Here is a 22,805-nt window from a genome sequence, read left to right on the forward strand (position 1 = left end):
ACAGAAGAGAGTTTAATATAGGGTAGAGTATACAGAAGAAAGTTATATATAGTATAGAGAATATAGAAGAAAGTTATATATAGTATAGAGAATATAGAAGAAAGTTATATATAGTATAGAGAATATAGAAGAAGAAAGTTATACATAGTATAGAGTATACAGAAGAAAGTTATATATAGTATAGAGAATGTAGAAGAAAGTTATATATAGTATAGAGAATATAGAAGAAAGTTATATATAGTATAGAGAATATAGAAGAAAGTTATACATAGTATAGAGTATACAGAAGAAAGTTATATATAGTATAGAGAATGTAGAAGAAAGTTATATATAGTATAGAGAATATAGAAGAAAGTTATATATAGTATAGAGTATACAGAAGAAAGTTATATATAGTATAGAGTATACAGAAGAAAGTTATATATAGTATAGAATGTAGAAGAAAGTTATATATAGTATAGAGAATGTAGAAGAAAGTTATATATAGTATAGAGAATATAGAAGAAAGTTATATATAGTATAGAGTATACAGAAGAAAGTTATATATAGTATAAAGAATGTAGAAGAAAGTTATATATAGTATAAAGAATGTAGAAGAAAGTTATATATAGTATAGAGTATACAGAAGAAAGTTATATATAGTATAGAGTATACAGAAGAAAGTTATATATAGTATAGAGAATGTAGAAGTTATATATAGTATAGAGAATATAGAAGAAAGTTATATATAGTATAAAGAATGTAGAAGAAAGTTACATATAGTATAGAGAATGTAGAAGAAAGTTATATATAGTATAGAGAATATAGAAGAAAGTTATATATAGTATAGAGAATATAGAAGAAAGTTATATATAGTATAGAGAATATAGAAGAAAGTTATATATAGGATAGAGTACACAAAACAGAGTTAAGTATACTATAGAGTACATAGAAGAAAGTTATATGTAGGACATAATACACCAAAGCAAGTTAAATATAAGATTTCATGGAGAGAAATGTAACATGTTTTCTCCACGCTGTAAACACACTTTTATAACAGTTGTAGTTCTTGGATGTTAACATGGATCTTAACACGGATGTGAGTTTAAATCTTCTTAAATCAAAGAATGACAAATAATGTATAGGTTGTACTGCTTCCTTACCAGCGCCACGTAGTGAATGAGGTTCATTCCGGGTTTATTAGCCCTAATGTCTGTTAGCTTCAGTAGAGACATCATTTTAAACCCAGCTGCATTTCCAGCATAACCACCCTAGAAGAGAAACAGAGTTGCTTCGTCACTCATAAAGGAAACATAATAAATCCATTTTAACTGTTTTATCACACGTAGAACCACAGTGAATAAACCATTCTCTGTCTTACTTTCTGATTCAATCTAAACTGTTACGATCCTTGCTCTAGGCTATAAAACAGTAACAGTTGAAAATAAGTAGTTATATTATAAAATAATGGAATTTATTTGTTAAATTTCTAAGAGATACTGTTTTTTGTTTCATAATATCCCAGAAAACCCCATTTTGAAACTGTAGCTTGAAAGAAAGCACTAGTTACAAACATCCATCGCCATCTGTTGAGCTATTCTGATATGATTGAACAGTAAGTCTTGACTTCACTGTTGTAATGCACTCATAATCTCAAGGAGTGGGTCCAGCATGGCCAGGTAGTTAAGGCGTTCGACTCATAATCTGAGAGTCGTGGGTTCGAATCTCCGTCGCACCAAACGTGCTTGTCCTTTCAATCGTGAGGGCGTTATAACTAACGGTTATCCCACTATTTGTTAGTAAAAGAGTAGCCCAAGAGTTGATTGCGACATAAAAATGCCAAACCCACTCACTCACCCACCTTAGAGTTGGTGGTGGGTGGTGATGACCATCTGCTTTCCCTCTAGTCTTGCACTGCTAAGTTAGGGACGGCTAGCACAGATAGCCCTAGTGCAGCTTGGTGCGAACTTTCAAAACAAGCAAACAAACAAAAGTCGAGTGCTAAAATTAAACACACATTTTTTTTCCTGTCCCAGGATGTGTTAATTTCTTTTAAATTACCGTATTTTCCGGTTAATAAGCCGATGCCAATTTTCAGCTCTGAAAATGAGGGTTTTTGCTTATTACCGCCCAATAAGCCGAAGCCATTTTTAAGAAGTGACAAGTTTCTTCAAAATGATTTCTTAGTCTCGTTTCAGCGTCAGCATGCATGTTGTGTGTAATCATTGGCGTTCTGTAGTAAAGCAGAACGTGTCGTATTGAGACAGAGATGGAATCAATATGTCATTCGTTATTGGCTCCACTCACTGTAATTAGGTAACCAATGAAATTCCAGAAACAACGTTTCACTTAACGTGCTTTGCTGATTGGACAAAATTACCGCCAATGGTAATTTTCAACAGAAAAACATTTCCTAAGAGGAAGAAATTTCCGAAAGGAGTGATCGGCCAATAAGCCGACCCCCAAAAATCAGGTCCAAAATTTAGGGCTAGAAATTCGGCTTATTAGGCGGAAAATACGTTATGCCGTCACAGTAGATTTTAGCCGTTAAGAACTGGAAATAAACACATCATCGGAATTCATCTTTCTTTCAGATGGTGTGTCACATCGTGACAAACAGAAATAATACTTCTATATTTAAACAACTACCTTAGTACATTGTTCGCCCACTAGAGGGCTATTTTACTTTATTTTATTTAATAGAAATGTTTTTGTGTAAATTCGTTGTCGATAACGTAAAATTGCCCGCCATATGCCGGACCTTTGCAACAACGAATGAATATAATATATGTTTATTCACAAGAATATCACAATACCTATGTACATGGACATAGGGGTCATGGAATCTTGCACTTATCCATGTTGTAATTAATTTAACAATTTTTAAAAACCATCTACTAGGAGACAGAAAAAGGTCAAATGTACTTGAACTTCCGCGGGCTACAGCACCAAAACATCCATAAAAAGAATGTTCGTTTTAGAAAGTAATGACAACAAGTAACACCAACTTACTGCGTTCAGAAAGTTGCCAGCGACAAGCACCAGATACAAAACTTCATGGAGACAGTGACATTCCTTGATTTCTGTAGAAAAAACAACAGTGGTCAGTACCGCACTGAAACCACTGACCTACGGTCATTCACTGGTATCTTATATGTTAGTAACTCATACCATAGTTAAGACACTTCTGTACCTTATACCATAGCTAGGACACTTCTGTACCTTAAACTTTTGGTAAGACACTTCTGTACCTTATACCATAGATAAGACAATTCTGTAACTTATACTATAACTAAGACACTTCTGTACCTTATACCATAGTTAAGACACTTCTGTATCTTATACCATAGCTGGGACACTTCTGTACCTTAAACTATAGCTAAGACACGTCTGTACCTTATACCATAGTTAAGACACTTCTGTACCTAATACCATAGTTAAGACACTTCTGTATCTTATACCACAGCTAGGACACTTCTGTACCTTAAACTATAGCTAAGACACGTCTGTACCTTATACCATAGTTAAGACACTTCTGTACCTAATACCATAGCTAAGACATTTCGGTACCTTAAACCATAGTTAAAACGCTTCTGTACCTTATACCATACTAAAGACACTTGTGTACCTAATACCATACATAAGACACTACTGTACCCAATACCATAGTTAAGACATTTCTGTATCTTATACCATAGTTAAGACACTTCTGTATCTTATACCACAGTTAAGACATTTCTGTATCTTATACCATTGTTAAGACATTTCTGTTCCTTATACCACAGTTAAGACACTTCTGTACATTAAACTATAGTTAAAACACTTCTGTACTTTATACCACAGTCAGAACACTTACACTATAGTTGAAACACATAATCAGAACACATACCTTGTGCTGCTAACTTTATTATGTCTTTATACCACAGTCAGAACACTTACACTATAGTTTAAACACATAAACAGAACACATACCTTGTGCTGCTAACTTTATGATGTCTATCGCAGGTTCCAAGAAGTTCATATTTGTTCTGTACTTTATACCACAGTCAGAACACTTACACTATAGTTGAAACACATAAACAGAACACATACCTTGTGCTGCTAACTTTATGATGTCTATCGCAGGTTCCAAGAAGTTCATATTTGTTCTGTACTTTATACCACAGTCAGAACACTTACACCATAGTTGAAACACATAAACAGAACACATACCTTGTGCTGCTAACTTTATTATGTCTATCGCAGGTTCCAAGAAGTTCATATTTGTTCTGTACTTTATACCACAGTCAGAACACTTACACCATAGTTGAAACACATAAACAGAACACATACCTTGTGCTGCTAACTTTATTATGTCTATCGCAGGTTCCAGAAAGTTCATATTTGTTCTGTACTTTATACCACAGTCAGAACACTTACACCATAGTTGAAACACATAAACAGAACACATACCTTGTGCTGCTAACTTTATGATGTCTATCGCAGGTTCCAAGAAGTTCATATTTGTTCTGTACTTTATACCACAGTCAGAACACTTACACCATAGTTGAAACACATAAACAGAACACATACCTTGTGCTGCTAACTTTATGATGTCTATCGCAGGTTCCAAGAAGTTCATATTTGTTCTGTACTTTATACCACAGTCAGAACACTTACACCATAGTTGAAACACATAAACAGAACACATACCTTGTGCTGCTAACTTTATGATGTCTATCGCAGGTTCCAAGAAGTTCATATTTGTTCTGTACTTTATACCACAGTCAGAACACTTACACCATAGTTGAAACACATAATCAGAACACATACCTTGTGCTGCTAACTTTATGATGTCTATCGCAGGTTCCAAGAAGTTCATATTTGTTCTGTACTTTATACCACAGTCAGAACACTTACACCATAGTTGAAACACATAAACAGAACACATACCTTGTGCTGCTAACTTTATGATGTCTATCGCAGGTTCCAAGAAGTTCATATTTGTTCTGTACTTTATACCACAGTCAGAACACTTACACCATAGTTGAAACACATAAACAGAACACATACCTTGTGCTGCTAACTATTATCCAAGAAGTTCATATTTGTTCTGTACTTTATACCACAGTCAGAACACTTACACCATAGTTGAAACACATAATCAGAACACATACCTTGTGCTGCTAACTTTATGATGTCTATCGCAGGTTCCAAGAAGTTCATATTTGTTCTGTACTTTATACCACAGTCAGAACACTTACACCATAGTTGAAACACATAAACAGAACACATACCTTGTGCTGCTAACTTTATGATGTCTATCGCAGGTTCCAAGAAGTTCATATTTGTTCTGTACTTTATACCACAGTCAGAACACTTACACCATAGTTGAAACACATAAACAGAACACATACCTTGTGCTGCTAACTCTATCGCAGGTTCCAAGAAGTTCATATTTGTTCTGTTTATACCACAGTCAGAACACTTACACTATAGTTTAAACACATAATCAGAACACATACCTTGTGCTGCTAACTTTATGATGTCTATCGCAGGTTCCAAGAAGTTCATATTTGTTCTGTACTTTATACCACAGTCAGAACACTTACACCATAGTTGAAACACATAAACAGAACACATACCTTGTGCTGCTAACTTTATTATGTCTATCGCAGGTTCCAAGAAGTTCATATTTGTTCTGTACTTTATACCACAGTCAGAACACTTACACCATAGTTGAAACACATAAACAGAACACATACCTTGTGCTGCTAACTTTATTATGTCTATCGCAGGTTCCAAGAAGTTCATATTTGTTCTGTACTTTATACCACAGTCAGAACACTTACACCATAGTTGAAACACATAAACAGAACACATACCTTGTGCTGCTAACTTTATGATTTGTTCTGTCTTTATACCACAGTCAGAACACTTACACCATAGTTGAAACACATAAACAGAACACATACCTTGTGCTGCTAACTTTATGATGTCTATCGCAGGTTCCAAGAAGTTCATATTTGTTCTGTACTTTATACCACAGTCAGAACACTTACACCATAGTTGAAACACATAAACAGAACACATACCTTGTGCTGCTAACTTTATGATGTCTTTATACCACAGTCAGAACACTTACACTATAGTTGAAACACATAAACAGAACACATACCTTGTGCTGCTAACTTTATGATGTCTTTATACCACAGTCAGAACACTTACACCATAGTTGAAACACATAAACAGAACACATACCTTGTGCTGCTAACTTTATGATGTCTATCGCAGGTTCCAAGAAGTTCATATTTGTTCTGTACTTTATACCACAGTCAGAACACTTACACCATAGTTGAAACACATAAACAGAACACATACCTTGTGCTGCTAACTTTATGATGTCTATCGCAGGTTCCAAGAAGTTCATATTTGTTCTGTACTTTATACCACAGTCAGAACACTTACACCATAGTTGAAACACATAAACAGAACACATACCTTGTGCTGCTAACTTTATGATGTCTATCGCAGGTTCCAAGAAGTTCATATTTGTTCTGTACTTTATACCACAGTCAGAACACTTACACCATAGTTGAAACACATAAACAGAACACATACCTTGTGCTGCTAACTTTATGATGTCTATCGCAGGTTCCAAGAAGTTCATATTTGTTCTGTACTTTATACCACAGTCAGAACACTTACACCATAGTTGAAACACATAATCAGAACACATACCTTGTGCTGCTAACTTTATGATGTCTATCGCAGGTTCCAAGAAGTTCATATTTGTTCTGTACTTTATACCACAGTCAGAACACTTACACCATAGTTGAAACACATAAACAGAACACATACCTTGTGCTGCTAACTTTATGATGTCTATCGCAGGTTCCAAGAAGTTCATATTTGTTCTGTACTTTATACCACAGTCAGAACACTTACACCATAGTTGAAACACATAAACAGAACACATACCTTGTGCTGCTAACTTTATGATGTCTATCGCAGGTTCCAAGAAGTTCATATTTGTTCTGTACTTTATACCACAGTCAGAACACTTACACCATAGTTGAAACACATAAACAGAACACATACCTTGTGCTGCTAACTTTATGATGTCTATCGCAGGTTCCAAGAAGTTCATATTTGTTCTGTACTTTATACCACAGTCAGAACACTTACACCATAGTTGAAACACATAAACAGAACACATACCTTGTGCTGCTAACTTTATGATGTCTATCGCAGGTTCCAAGAAGTTCATATTTGCTGCAAACTCTTCTTTCAATAACATTCCTTCCACTCTTAACTTGTAACTAGAAACAATACAGACGGTATAATATAGGAACAGTTTATTTTAACAGAGCAAGCACAAACAGTTTTATTTAAACAGAAGAAGTAAGAACAGTTCTGTTTAACAGAAATAGGAACAGTTTATTTTAATAGAGAAGCACAAACAGTTTTATTTAAACAGACAAAGTAAGAACAGTTCTGTTTAACAGAAATAGGAACAGTTTATTTTAATAGAGAAACACAAACAGTTTTATTTAAACAGAAGTAAGAACAGTTCTGTTTAACAGAAATAGGAACAGTTTATTTTAACAGAGCAAGCACAAACAGTTTTATTTAAACAGAAGAAGTAAGAACAGTTCTGTTTAACAGAAATAGGAACAGTTTATTTTAATAGAGAAGCACAAACAGTTTTATTTAAACAGACAAAGTAAGAACAGTTCTGTTTAACAGAAATAGGAACAGTTTATTTTAATTGAGAAGTACAAACAGTTTTATTTAAACAGAAGTAAGAACAGTTCTGTTTAACAGAAATAGGAACAGTTTATTTTAATGGAGAAACACAAACAGTTTTATTCAAACAGAACTAAGAACAGTTCTGTTTAACAGAAATAGGAACAGTTTATTTTAATAGAGAAACACAAACAGTTTTATTTAAACAGAAGTAAGAACAGTTCTGTTTAACAGAAATAGGAACAGTTTATTTTAACAGAGCAAGCACAAACAGTTTTATTTAAACAGAAGAAGTAAGAACAGTTCTGTTTAACAGAAATAGGAACAGTTTATTTTAATAGAGAAGCACAAACAGTTTTATTTAAACAGACAAAGTAAGAACAGTTCTGTTTAACAGAAATAGGAACAGTTTATTTTAATTGAGAAGTACAAACAGTTTTATTTAAACAGAAGTAAGAACAGTTCTGTTTAACAGAAATAGGAACAGTTTATTTTAATGGAGAAACACAAACAGTTTTATTCAAACAGAACTAAGAACAGTTCTGTTTAACAGAAATAGGAACAGTTTATTTTAATAGAGAAACACAAACAGTTTTATTTAAACAGATGTAAGAACAGTTCTGTTTAACAGAAATAGGAAGTTTATTTTAATAGAGAAACACAAACAGTTTTATTTAAACAGAAGTAAGAACAGTTCTGTTTAACAGAAATAGGAACAGTTTATTTTAATAGAGAAACACAAACAGTTTTATTCAAACAGAAGTAAGAACAGTTCTGTTTAACAGAAATAGGAACAGTTTATTTTAATAGAGAAGCACAAACAGTTTTATTTAAACAGAAGTAAGAACAGTTCTGTTTAACAGAAATAGGAACAGTTTATTTTAATAGAGAAGCACAAACAGTTTTATTTAAACAGAAGTAAGAACAGTTCTGTTTAACAGAAATAGGAACAGTTTATTTTAATTGAGAAACACAAACAGTTTTATTTAAACAGAAGTAAGAACAGTTCTGTTTAACAGAAATAGGAACAGTTTATTTTAATACAGAAACACAAACAGTTTTATTTAAACAGAAGTAAGAACAGTTCTGTTTAACAGAAATAGGAACAGTTTATTTTAATAGAGAAACACAAACAGTTTTATTTAAACAGAAGTAAGAACAGTTCTGTTTAACAGAAATAGGAACAGTTTATTTCAACAGAGAAAGTAATATATGGACTTTGGTCTAACAATGTGTGGTAAAAATGTCCGTAGTACACATCACACATTAAGAATTGAAGAACTTAATTTGTTATCCTTATGTTACCTGGACTTTCAATTTTTTGCACCAAGTAATTTAATAAAAACACTTAGAGAAATAATAAATTAACTCACTAGTCTTTGATTTGATAAGTAGCTAACTACACTTAGTTATTATATATAAAAACACAAAGGGAATTGTTCTATCTCAGAACAATACGAAACGATAGTTAACGTTGGTAATTGAACTAACAGTAATAACAAACAACAATAACTTACTTTGGTAACTGAACTAACTGTAATAACACACAACAATAACTTACTTTGGTAACTGAACTAACTGTAATAACAAACAACAAAACTTTACCTTGGTAACTGAACAAACTGCAATAACAAACAACATTAACTTACTTAGGTAAGTTAACTAACTGTAATAACTTACTTTGGTAAGTGCACTAACTGTAATAACAAACAACAATAACTTATCTTGGTAACTGAACTAACTCTAATAAAAAACAACAAAACCTTACCTTGGTAACTGAACAAACTGCAATAACAAACAACAATAACTTACCTTGTTAACTAAACTAACTGTAACAACAAACAACAATAACTTACTTTGGTAACTGAACAAACTGCAATAACAAACAACAATAACTTACTTTGGTAACTGATCTAACTCTAATAAGAAACAACAATAACTTTCTTTGGTAACTGAACAAACTGCAAAAACAAACAACAATAACTTACCTTGGTAACTAAACTAACTGTAATAACAAACAACAATAATTTACCTTGGTAACTGAACTAACTGTAATAACACACAACAATAACTTACTTTGGTGACTGAACTAACTGTAATAACACATAACAATAACTTACTTTGGTAACTGAACTAACTGTAATAACAAACAATAATAACTTACCTTGGTAACTGAACTAACTGTAATAACACATAACAATAACTTACTTTGGTAACTGAACTAACTGTAATAACAAACAATAATAACTTACCTTGGTAACTGAACTAACTGTAATAACAAACAACAATAACTTACTTTGGTAAGTGAACTAACTGTAATAACTTACTTTGGTAACTGAACTAATTGTAATAACACACAATAGTAACTTCATTTTGGGACTGAACTAGCTGTAGTAACACACAATGATAACGTATTTTGGTAACTGAACTAACAGTAGTAACACAGAATAACTTACCTTGGTAACTGAACTGTAATAACAAACAACAAAAACTTACTTTGGTAACTGAACAAACTGCAATAACAAACAACAATAACTTATCTTGGTAACTTATCTAACTCTAATAAGAAACAACAATAACTTACTTTGGTAACTGAACAAACTGCAAAAAACAAACAACAATAACTTACCTTGGTAACTAAACTAACTGTAATAACAAACAACAATAACTTACATTGGTAACTAAACTAACTGTAATAACACACAACAATAACTTACTTTGGTAAATGATTTGTAATAATAAAAAACAATAACTTACTTTGATAACTGAACGAACTGTAATAACAAACAACAATAACTTACTTTGGTAAGTGAACTAACTGTAATAACTTACTTTGGTAACTGAACTAATTGTAATAACACACAATAGTAACTTCATTTTGGGACTGAACTATCTGTAGTAACACACAATGATAACGTATTTTGGTAACTGAACTAACAGTAGTAACACAGAATAACTTACTTTGGTAACTGAAATGTAATAACAAACAACAAAAACTTACTTTGGTAACTGAACTGTAATAACAAACAATAATAACTTACCTTGGTAACTGAACTAACTGTAATAACACACAACAATAACTTACTTTGGTAACTGAACTAACTGTAATAACACATAACAATAACTTACTTTGATAACTGAACTAACTGTAATAACAGACAACAATAACTTACTTTGGTAACTGAACTAAATGTAATAACAAACAACAATAACTTACCTTGGTAACTGAACTAACTGTAATAACACACAACAATAACTTACTTTGGTAACTGATTTGTAATAATAAACAACAATAACTTACTTTGATAACTGAACTAACTGTAATAACAAACAACAATAACTTACTTTGATAACTGAACTAACTGTAATAACAAACAACAATAACTTACTTTGGTAAGTGAACTAACTGTAATAACTTACTTTGGTAACTGAACTAATTGTAATAACACACAATAGTAACTTCATTTTGGGACTGAACTAGCTGTAGTAACACACAATGATAACGTATTTTGGTAACTGAACTAACAGTAGTAACACAGAATAACTTACTTTGGTAACTGAAATGTAATAACAAACAACAAAAACATACCTTGGTAACTGAACTAACTGTAATAACAAACAACAATAACTTACTTTGGTAAGTGAACTAACTGTAATAACTTACTTTGGTAAGTACACTAACTGTAATAACTTACTTTGGTAACTGAACTAACAGTAATAACACACAATAGTAACTTCATTTTGGGACTGAACTAGCTGTAGTAACACACAATGATAACGTATTTTGGTAACTGAACTAACAGTAGTAACACAGAATAACTTACCTTGGTAACTGAACTGTAATAACAAACAACAATAACTTATCTTGGTAACTGATCTAACTCTAATAAGAAACAACAATAACTTACTTTGGTAACTAAACAAACTGCAAAAAACAAACAACAATAACTTACCTTGGTAACTAAACTAACTGTAATAACAAACAACAATAACTTACTTTGATAACTGAACTAACTGTAATAACAAACAACAATAACTTACTTTGATAACTGAACTAACTGTAATAACAAACAACAATAACTTACTTTGGTAAGTGAACTAACTGTAATAACTCACTTTGGTAACTGAACTAATTGTAATAACACACAATAGTAACTTCATTTTGTGACTGAACTAGCTGTAGTAACACACAATGATAACGTATTTTGGTAACTGAACTAACAGTAGTAACACAGAATAACTTACTTTGGTAACTGAACTGTAATAACAAACAACAAAAACTTACTTTGGTAACTGAACTAACTGTAATAACACACAACAATAACATACCTTGGTAACTGAACTAACTGTAAAAACAAACAACAATAACTTACTCTGGTAAGTGAACTAACTGTAATAACTTACTTTGGTAACTGAACTAGCTGTAGTAACACACAATGATAACGTATTTTGGTTAACTGAACTAACAGTAGTAACACAGAATAACTTACCTTGGTAACTGAACTAACAGTAGTAACACAGAATAACTTACTTTGGTAACTGAACTAACAGTAGTAACACAGAATAACTTAGTTTGGTAACTGAACTGAACTAACAGTAGCAACACAGAATAACTTACTTTGGTAGCTGAACTGAACTAACAGTAGTAACACAGAATAACTTAACTTTGGTAGCTGAACTGAACTAACAGTAGCAACACAGAATAACTTACCTTGGTAACTGAACTAACAGTAGTAACACAGAATAACTTACCTTGGTAACTGAACTAACAGTAGTAACACAAAATAATTTACTTTGGTAACTGAACTAACTGTAATAACTTACTTTGGTAATTGAACTAATTGTAATAACACACAATAGTAACTTCATTTTGTGACTGAACTAGCTGTAGTAACACACAATGATAACGTATTTTGGTAACTAAACTAACAGTAGTAACACAGAATAACTTACTTTGGTAACTGATCTGTAATAACAAACAACAAAAACTTACTTTGGTAACTGAACTAACTGTAATAAAACACAACAATAACATACCTTGGTAACTGAACTAACAGTAGTAACACAGAATAACTTACATTGGTAACTGAACTGTAATAACAAACAACAAAAACTTACTTTGGTAACTGAACTAACTGTAATAAGACACAACAATAACATACCTTGGTAACTGAACTAACTGTAATAACAAACAACAATATCTTACTTTGGTAAGTGAACTAACTGTAATAACTTACTTTGGTAAGTGAACTAACTGTAATAACTTACTTTGGTAAGTGAACTAACTGTAATAACACACAATAGTAACTTCTTTTTGTGACTGAACTAGCTGTAGTAACACACAATGATAACGTATTTTGGTAACTGAACTAACAGTAGTAACACAGAATAACTTACCTTGGTAACTGAAGTAACAGTAGTAACACAGAATAACTTACTTTGGTAACTGAACTAACAGTAGTAACACAGAATAACTTACCTTGGTAACTGAACTAACAGTAGTAACACAGAATAACTTACTTTGGTAACTGAACTAACTGTAATAACACACAACAATAACTTACTTTGATAACTGAACTAACTGTAATAACAAACAACAATAACTTACTTTGATAACTGAACTAACTGTAATAACAAACAACAATAACTTACTTTGGTAAGTGAACTAACTGTAATAACAAACAACAATAACTTACTTTGGTAAGTGAACTAACTGTAATAAATTACTTTGGTAACTGAACTAATTGTAATAACACACAATAGTAACTTCATTTTGTGACTGAACTAGCTGTAGTAACGCACAATGATAACGTATTTTGGTAACTGAACTAACAGTAGTAACACAGAATAACTTACTTTGGTAACTGAACTGTAATAACAAACAACAAAAACTTACTTTGGTAACTGAACTAACTGTAATAACACACAACAATAACATACCTTGGTAACTAAACTAACTGTAATAACAAACAACAATAACTTACTCTGGTAAGTGAACTAACTGTAATAACTTACTTTGGTAAGTGCACTAACTGTAATAACTTACTTTGGTAAGTGCACTAACTGTAATAACTTACTTTGGTAACTGAACTAACTGTAATAACACACAATAGTAACTTCTTTTTGTGACTGAACTAGCTGTAGTAACACACAATGATAACGTATTTTGGTAACTGAACTAACAGTAGTAACACAGAATAACTTACCTTGGTAACTGAACTAACAGTAGTAACACAGAATAACTTACCTTGGTAACTGAACTAACAGTAGTAACACAGAATAACTTACTTTGATAACTGAACTAACAGTAGTAACACAGAATAACTTACTTTGGTAGCTGAACTGAACTAACAGTAGTAACACAGAATAACTTAACTTTGGTAGCTGAACTGAACTAACAGTAGCAACACAGAATAACTTACCTTGGTAACTGAACTAACAGTAGTAACACAGAATAACTTACCTTGGTAACTGAACTAACAGTAGTAACACAAAATAACTTACTTTGGTAACTGAACTAACAGTAGTAACACAGAATAACTTACCTTGGTAACTGAACTAACAGTAGTAACACAGAATAACTTACCTTGGTAACTGAACTAAGACTAGTAACACAGAATAACTTACTTTGGTAACTGAACTTACAGTAGTAACACAGAATAACTTACTTTGGTAACTGAACTAACAGTAGCAACACAGAATAACTTACCTTGGTAACTGAACTGTAATAACAAACAACAATAACTTACTTTGGTAACTGAACTAACTGTAATAAGACACAACAATAACATACCTTGGTAACTGAACTAACTGTAATAACAAACAACAATAACTTACTTTGGTAAGTGAACTAACTGTAATAACTTACTTTGGTAAGTGCACTAACTGTAATAACTTACTTTGGTAAGTGCACTAACTGTAATAACTTACTTTGGTAACTGAACTAATTGTAATAACACACAATAGTAACTTCTTTTTGTGACTGAACTAGCTGTAGTAACACACAATGATAATGTATTTTGGTAACTGAACTAACAGTAGTAACAGAGAATAACTTACCTTGGTAACTGAACTAACAGTAGTAACACAGAATAACTTACATTGGTAACTGAACTGTAATAACAAACAACAAAAACTTACTTTGGTAACTGAACTAACTGTAATAAGACACAACAATAACATACCTTGGTAACTGAACTAACTGTAATAACAAACAACAATAACTTACTTTGGTAAGTGAACTAACTGTAATAACTTACTTTCGTAAGTGCACTAACTGTAATAACTTACTTTGGTAACTGAACTAACTGTAATAACACACAATAGTAACTTCTTTTTTTGACTGAACTAGCTGTAGTAACACACAATGATAACGTATTTTGGGATCTGAACTAACAGTAGTAACACAGAATAACTTACCTTGGTAACTGAACTACCATAGTAACACAGAATAACTTACTTTGGTAACTGAACTAACAGTAGTAACACAGAATAACTTACCTTGGTAACTGAACTAAGATTAGTAACACAGAATAACTTACTTTGGTAGCTGAACTAAACTAACAGTAGTAACACAGAATAACTTCCCTTGGTAACTGAACTAACAGTAGTAACACAGAATAACTTACTTTGGTAGCTGAACTGAACTAACAGTAGCAACACAGAATAATTTACCTTGGTAACTGAACTAACAGCAGTAACACAGAATAACTTACCTTGGTAACTGAACTAACAGTAGTAACACAGAATAACTTACTTTGGTAACTGAACTAACTGTAATAACACACAACAATAACTTACTTTGGTAACCGAACTAACTGTAATAACAAACAACAAAACCTTACCTTGGTAACTGAACAAACTGCAATAACAAACAACAATAACTTACTTTGGTAACTGAACTAACTGTAATAACAAACAACAATAACTTATCTTGGTAACTGAACTAACTCTAATAAGAAACAACAAAACCTTACCTTGGTAACTGAACAAACTGCAATAACAAACAACAATAATTTACCTTGTTAACTAAACTAACTGTAATAACAAACAACAATAACTTACCTTGGTAACTGAATTAACTGTAATAACACACAACAATAACTTACTTTGGTATCTGATTTGTAATAATAAACAACAACTTACTTTGATAACTGAACTAACTGTAATAACAAACAACAATAACTTACTTTGATAACTGAACTAACTGTAATAACAAACAACAATAACTTACTTTGGTAAGTGAACTAACTGTAATAACTTACTTTGGTAACTGAACTAATTGTAATAACACACAATAGTAACTTCTTTTTGTGACTGAACTAGCTGTAGTAACAATGATAACGTATTTTTGTAACTGAACTAACAGTAGTAACACAGAATAACTTACTTTGGTAACTGAACTGTAATAACAAACAACAAAAACTTACTTTGGTAACTGAACTAACTGTAATAACACACAACAATAACATACCTTGGTAACTAAACTAACTGTAATAACAAACAACAATAACTTACTCTGGTAAGTGAACTAACTGTAATAACTTACTTTGGTAAGTGCACTAACTGTAATAACTTACTTTGGTAAGTGCACTAACTGTAATAACTTACTTTGGTAACTGAACTAACTGTAATAACACACAATAGTAACTTCTTTTTGTGACTGAACTAGCTGTAGTAACACACAATGATAACGTATTTTGGTAACTGAACTAACAGTAGTAACACAGAATAACTTACCTTGGTAACTGAACTAACAGTAGTAACACAGAATAACTTAACTTTGGTAGCTGAACTGAACTAACAGTAGCAACACAGAATAACTTACCTTGGTAACTGAACTAACAGTAGTAACACAGAATAACTTACCTTGGTAACTGAACTAACAGTAGTAACACAAAATAACTTACTTTGGTAACTGAACTAACAGTAGTAACACAGAATAACTTACCTTGGTAACTGAACTAACAGTAGTAACACAGAATAACTTACCTTGGTAACTGAACTAAGACTAATAACACAGAATAACTTACTTTGGTAACTGAACTTACAGTAGTAACACAGAATAACTTACCTTGGTAACTAAACTAAGACTAGTAACACAGAATAACTTACTTTGGTAACTGAACTAACAGTAGTAACACAGAATAACTTACTTTGGTCACTGAACTAACAGTGGTAACACAGAATAACTTACTTTGGTAACTGAACTAACAGCAGTAACGCAGAATAACTTACTTTGGTAACTGAACTAACAGTAGTAACACAGAATAACTTAGTTTGGTAACTGAACTGAACTAACAGTAGCAACACAGAATAACTTACTTTGGTAGCTGAACTGAACTAACAGTAGTAACACAGAATAACTTAACTTTGGTAACTGAACTAACAGTAGTAACACAGAATAACTTAGTTTGGTAACTGAACTGAACTAACAGTAGCAACACAAAATAACTTACCTTGGTAACTGAACTAACAGTAGTAACACAGAATAACTTACCTTGGTAACTGAACTAACACTAGTAACACAGAATAACTTACTTTGGTAACTGAACTAACAGTAGTAACACAGAATAACTTACCTTGGTAACTGAACTAACAGTAGTAACACAGAATAACTTACCTTGGTAACTGAACTAAGACTAGTAACACAGAATAACTTACCTTGGTAACTGAACTAAGACTAGTAACACAGAATAACTTACTTTGGTAACTGAACTTACAGTAGTAACACAGAATAACTTACCTTGGTAACTAAACTAAGACTAGTAACACAGAATAACTTACTTTGGTAACTGAACTAACAGTAGTAACACAGAATAACTTACTTTGGTCACTGAACTAACAGTGGTAACACAGAATAACTTACTTTGGTAACTGAACTAACAGCAGTAACGCAGAATAACTTACTTTGGTAACTGAACTAACAGTAGTAACACAAAATAACTTACTTTGGTAACTGAACTAACAGTAGTAACACAGAATAACTTACTTTGGTAACTGAACTAACAGTAGTAACACAGAATATCTTACCTTAGTAACTGAACTAACAGTAGTAACACAGAATAACTTACCTTGGTAACTGAACTAAGACTAGTAACACAGAATAACTTACCTTGGTAACTGAACTAAGACTAGTAACACAGAATAACTTACTTTGGTAACTGAACTTACAGTAGTAACACAGAATAACTTACCTTGGTAACTAAACTAAGACTAGTAACACAGAATAACTTACTTTGGTAACTGAACTAACAGTAGTAACACAGAATAACTTACTTTGGTCACTGAACTAACAGTGGTAACACAGAATAACTTACTTTGGTAACTGAACTAACAGCAGTAACGCAGAATAACTTACTTTGGTAACTGAACTAACAGTAGTAACACAAAATAACTTACTTTGGTAACTGAACTAACAGTAGTAACACAGAATAACGTACTTTGGTAACTGAACTAACTGTAATAACACACAATAGTAACTTCATTTTGCCACTGAACTAGCTGTAGTAACACACAATGATAACGTATTTTGGTAACTGAACTAACAGTAGTAACACAGAATAACTTACCTTGGTAACTGAACTAACAGTAGTAACACAGAATAACTTACTTTGGTAACTGAACTAACTGTAATAACAAACAACAATAACTTACTTTGGTAACTGAACTAACAGTAGTAACACAGAATAACTTACCTTGGTAACTGAACTAACAGTAGTAACACAGAATAACTTACCTTGGTAACTGAACTAACTGCAACAAAAATTCTTCAGCTTTTCCCAAACGTTGTTTGTCACCGTCGAATCCTCGTAACATTTCTACCTGTAACAAAATATATACATGGACTATTATTAACATATAACAAGATATTTTACATCACGGTACGAACATGTAGCTAGTTATGTTACATCACTATCAGGATTCAACAGGTTAATTTGTAACACAGTATTAACAGCTAACATGATACAATGTACCATGGTATCAAAAAGTAACACTAGTTCATCGTGGTACTAAGAAGTAACAAATTATGATTTATTGATATGGTGTCAGCCTTTACTTAAGACATGTGTTAATGTGGTGTTAAGATCTACTTAAGACATGTTAATAAGGTGTCGGGATTTACTTAAGACATGTGTTAATGTGGTGTTAAGATCTACTTAAGACATGTTAATAAGGTGTCAGGATTTACTTAAGACATGCGTTTATGTAGTGTCAGGTTTTAATTACAATGTGTAAATGTGGTTTCAAGACTTACTTAAGACATGTGTTAATGTCGTGTCAGAATTTATTTAACACATGTTATATGATGTTAAGAATTACTTAAGGCATGTGTCACTGTAACGTCAGGAATTACTTATTATATGTCAATGTGACGTCAGAATGTATTTAAAGATGTGCTAATACGGTGTCAGAATGTTCTTAGAGACGTGTTAATATGATGTCAGGATTTACTTAAGTGTTGTGTTTAAGTAATGTCAGGATGAACATGTTTTAATGTGAGGTTACAAATTATAACCGATTCACACCTCATCAGGTTCTGGTAAAATTTTCATCAAACCACGGAGTTTTTCTGCCCCCATCTCTTCGTGAGCTCCCTGGCGGAGGATGTCAAGGATGGCGTTGTTGGAACTGTATAGAAATGGAATACGTTATTACGTAATGTTCTGTAAGACAGGCTGTTTTATATTGAGAAAACAGTTTCAGTTATAGGACTAGAACTGTCACTTAAAGTAGTAAAGCAAAAGAAAGTTCACTGTTACCCTACTAAAAACACTGTTGTATCGTTATAATATTAAAAACATGGTCGTACCGTTATAAAATAAAAACACTGTCGTACCGTTATAATATTAAAAACATGGTCGTACCGTTATAATATTAAAAACATGGTCGTATCGTTATAATATTAAAAACATGGTCGTATCGTTATAATATTAAAAACACTGTCGTATCGTTATAATATTAAAAACATGGTCGTATCGTTATAATATTAAAAACACTGTCGTATCGTTATAATATTAAAAACATGGTCGTACCGTTATAATATTAAAAACATGGTCGTATCGTTATAATATTAAAAACATGGTCGTACCGTTAAAATATAAAAAACATGGTCGTATCATTATAATATTAAAAACACTGTCGTATCGTTATAATATTACAAACATGGTCGTATCGTTATAAAATAAAAACACTGTCGTATCGTTATAATATTAAAAACACTGTCGTATCGTCATCCTACTAAAAACACTGTCGTATCGTTATAATATTAAAAACATTGTCGTATCGTCATCCTACTAAAAATACTGTTATACCGTTATTCTATTAAAAACACTATCACATGGCGATCACACTAAAAACTGTCGTATCGCCATCCCATTAAAACACTGTCGTAGCGTGATCCTATTAAAAACACTGTCGTATCGTCATTCCACTAAAACATCGTTCTATTACACGGTGTGAACGTACATACTTACGGAACTGTTTACAGAAGTTGAATGTTACTACATTACACGGTGTGAACGTACCTACCTACGGAACTGTTTACAGAAGTTGAATGTTACTACATTACACGGTGTGAACGTACCTACCTACGGAACTGTTTACAGAAGTTGAATGTTACTACATTACACGGTGTGAACGTACATACCTACGGAACTGTTTACAAAAGTTGAATGTTACTACATTACACGGTGTGAACGTACATACCTACGGAACTGTTTACAAAAGTTGAATGTTACCACATTACACGGTGTGAACGTACATACCTACGGAACTGTTTACAGAAGTTGAATGTTACTACATTACACGGTGTGAACGTACATACCTACGGAACTGTTTACAGAAGTTGAATGTTACTACATTACACGGTGTGAACGTACATACCTACGGAACTGTTTACAAAAGTTGAATGTTACCACATTACACGGTGTGAACGTACATACCTACGGAACTGTTTACAGAAGTTGAATGTCACTACATTACACGGTGTGAACGTACATATCTACGGAACTGTATACAGAAGTTGACTGTTACTACGTTACACGGTGTAAACGTACATATCTACGGAACTGTTTACAGAAGTTGACTGTTACTACATTATATAGTGTGAACGTACATACTTACGGAACTGTTTACAGAAGTTGAATGTTCCTACATTACACGGTGTGAACGTACATACCTACGGAACTGTTTACAAAAGTTGAATGTTACTACATTACACGGTGTGAACGTACATACCTACGGAACTGTTTACAAAAGTTGAATGTTACTACATTATATAGTGTGAACGTACATACTTACGGAACTGTTTACAGAAGTTGAATGTTACTACATTACACGGTGTGAACGTACATACCTACGGAACTGTTTACAAAAGTTGAATGTTACTACATTACACGGTGTGAACGTACATACCTACGGAACTGTTTACAAAAGTTGAATGTTACTACATTATATAGTGTGAACGTACATACCTACGGAACTGTTTACAGAAGTTGAATGTTACTACATTACACGGTGTGAACGTACATACCTACGGAACTGTTTCAGAAAGATGTTGACGTTTAGACTTCTTTTACCATCGAGTAGATTTATCTGTGAAAAACAAAAACAATAAAATGTGTATAACATTTATTAATAGTTTGCTAAATATTTACAGAAAACCTCGCACATCAATGTACTGAAACTCAGATTAAATATACATCTTTATTTACAGTTTAGTTACTTTCATTAGAATCTAAGTTATGCGATCAGCACCAAACAAGGGTGTGCAGGAGAAGGCTGAATGTAGATATAATCTTTATGACCTTTCAGCGCGGTGTACACCAAGTTCGTCACGTAGACATAGGGTCTCGGTGATCGAAATAAATATGGAGTTGGTAATTAACCATGAAATATCTCCCACCTGATTAGGTAAGATAGGATGAGTCATTTGAGCGATTGGGCTGTGTCATTCTTCACAAGTCTTCCATGTTCTGTTGCACCACAACAAAACTAGTCTGTAATATAAGCTGGCGAATATCAGCCAGTTTAGTTTTCGGCAAGTATAATCCCGCAAGAATGGTCTAAGTTACAAGAAAGATAAAACGAATGACCTCTCACCTCTTGGGGTTCCTTTTTCTTTCTTTCCACGCTATCCGTGCTGTCTCTTGCACCCATTCTTGGAGAGGCCTGTCCGCTCATGTTAGTGGCGGCACTGCTTTGTTGACAGAATAGTCCTTCCATTACGTCAAAGTCCAGATCGTTTAAACTACTGTCGTGTGTCTTGGCCACCAATGTCCACAGATTCTTTTTACCAACGACTTTGTTACTAGGGATCTTGTTCCAGTTCAGGGTTTTCATTTTGTTCTTAGGCTTAGGGGTGTCTTGTTGAGGTAACATTATCTGTTCATTTTGGTTGGGCAGAGGTGACGCACCTCTCACAGGAGGCGGTCCTCCTACTGAGGGTGGAGGGGGTACACCAGTTGTTCCGTTTAGTAAAGGAGGTGGGGGTGGAACAATCCCAGGGAGAGGGGGTGGCGGTGGGGGTGGAACAATCCCGGGGAGAGGGGGTGGAGGTGGGGGTGGAACAACACCAGGCGGAGGTGGAGGTGGGGGTGGAACAACACCAGGCGGAGGTGGAGGTGGGGGTGGAACAACACCAGGAGGTGGAGTTGGGGCTATTTGATAAGAGGAAGATGGCGTGTTTTCTGATTCTTCAGCTAAGGGTTGGGAGAATGGATTGTTAGAGGAGGTGGGAGACAAGATTCCAGGAGTTCTGCATCCCTCGAAAGAAAGTTGCATAAGCGTCCGTTTCCTACCTCTGCCCTCCGCCTCTTCGGACCTGTGGCAGGAACACTGACAACGGGTCTCCATCAAACGAAGTTTATTCAGATTCAAGTGGGAATTACGGGAGACAAGCAACTTCTCCGAGTCCTCCTTAGACTCCAACAAGGTGGCTCTGTGCACAAGCCGCTCAGCTGTGTCCCAGATGACATCAGAGATGGGCTGGGATGAATCCACGCGCAGCAAGTGTTGAAGAATGTGAAGGAATGGAATCTCCTGAGGAGTTTCAGCCACCTGTTCATAAAAATCACCTGCTGAACATTTGTACCAAT

General features: G+C 33.2%; 1 protein-coding gene across 3 annotated transcripts in view; it reads right to left on the reverse strand.

The window, feature by feature from the left end:
• LOC143247809 (uncharacterized) overlaps window positions 1-22,805 on the reverse strand; it is a 112,072-nt gene that overhangs the window by 12,608 nt on the left and 76,659 nt on the right. For all 3 annotated transcript variants that reach the window (XM_076496309.1, XM_076496307.1, XM_076496310.1), the window contains exons 7-13: window positions 21,811-22,767; window positions 21,242-21,303; window positions 19,236-19,338; window positions 18,446-18,531; window positions 7,180-7,280; window positions 2,992-3,062; window positions 1,143-1,250 (exon numbers count right to left, since the gene is read on the reverse strand). In XM_076496309.1, the coding sequence (XP_076352424.1) occupies window positions 1,143-1,250; window positions 2,992-3,062; window positions 7,180-7,280; window positions 18,446-18,531; window positions 19,236-19,338; window positions 21,242-21,303; window positions 21,811-22,767 (1,488 nt within the window). The remainder of the gene's footprint in view (window positions 1-1,142; window positions 1,251-2,991; window positions 3,063-7,179; window positions 7,281-18,445; window positions 18,532-19,235; window positions 19,339-21,241; window positions 21,304-21,810; window positions 22,768-22,805) is intronic.

The sequence above is a fragment of the Tachypleus tridentatus genome, chromosome 3 (assembly GCF_004210375.1).
Source record: "Tachypleus tridentatus isolate NWPU-2018 chromosome 3, ASM421037v1, whole genome shotgun sequence".
NCBI classification, from domain to species: domain Eukaryota; kingdom Metazoa; phylum Arthropoda; class Merostomata; order Xiphosura; family Limulidae; genus Tachypleus; species Tachypleus tridentatus.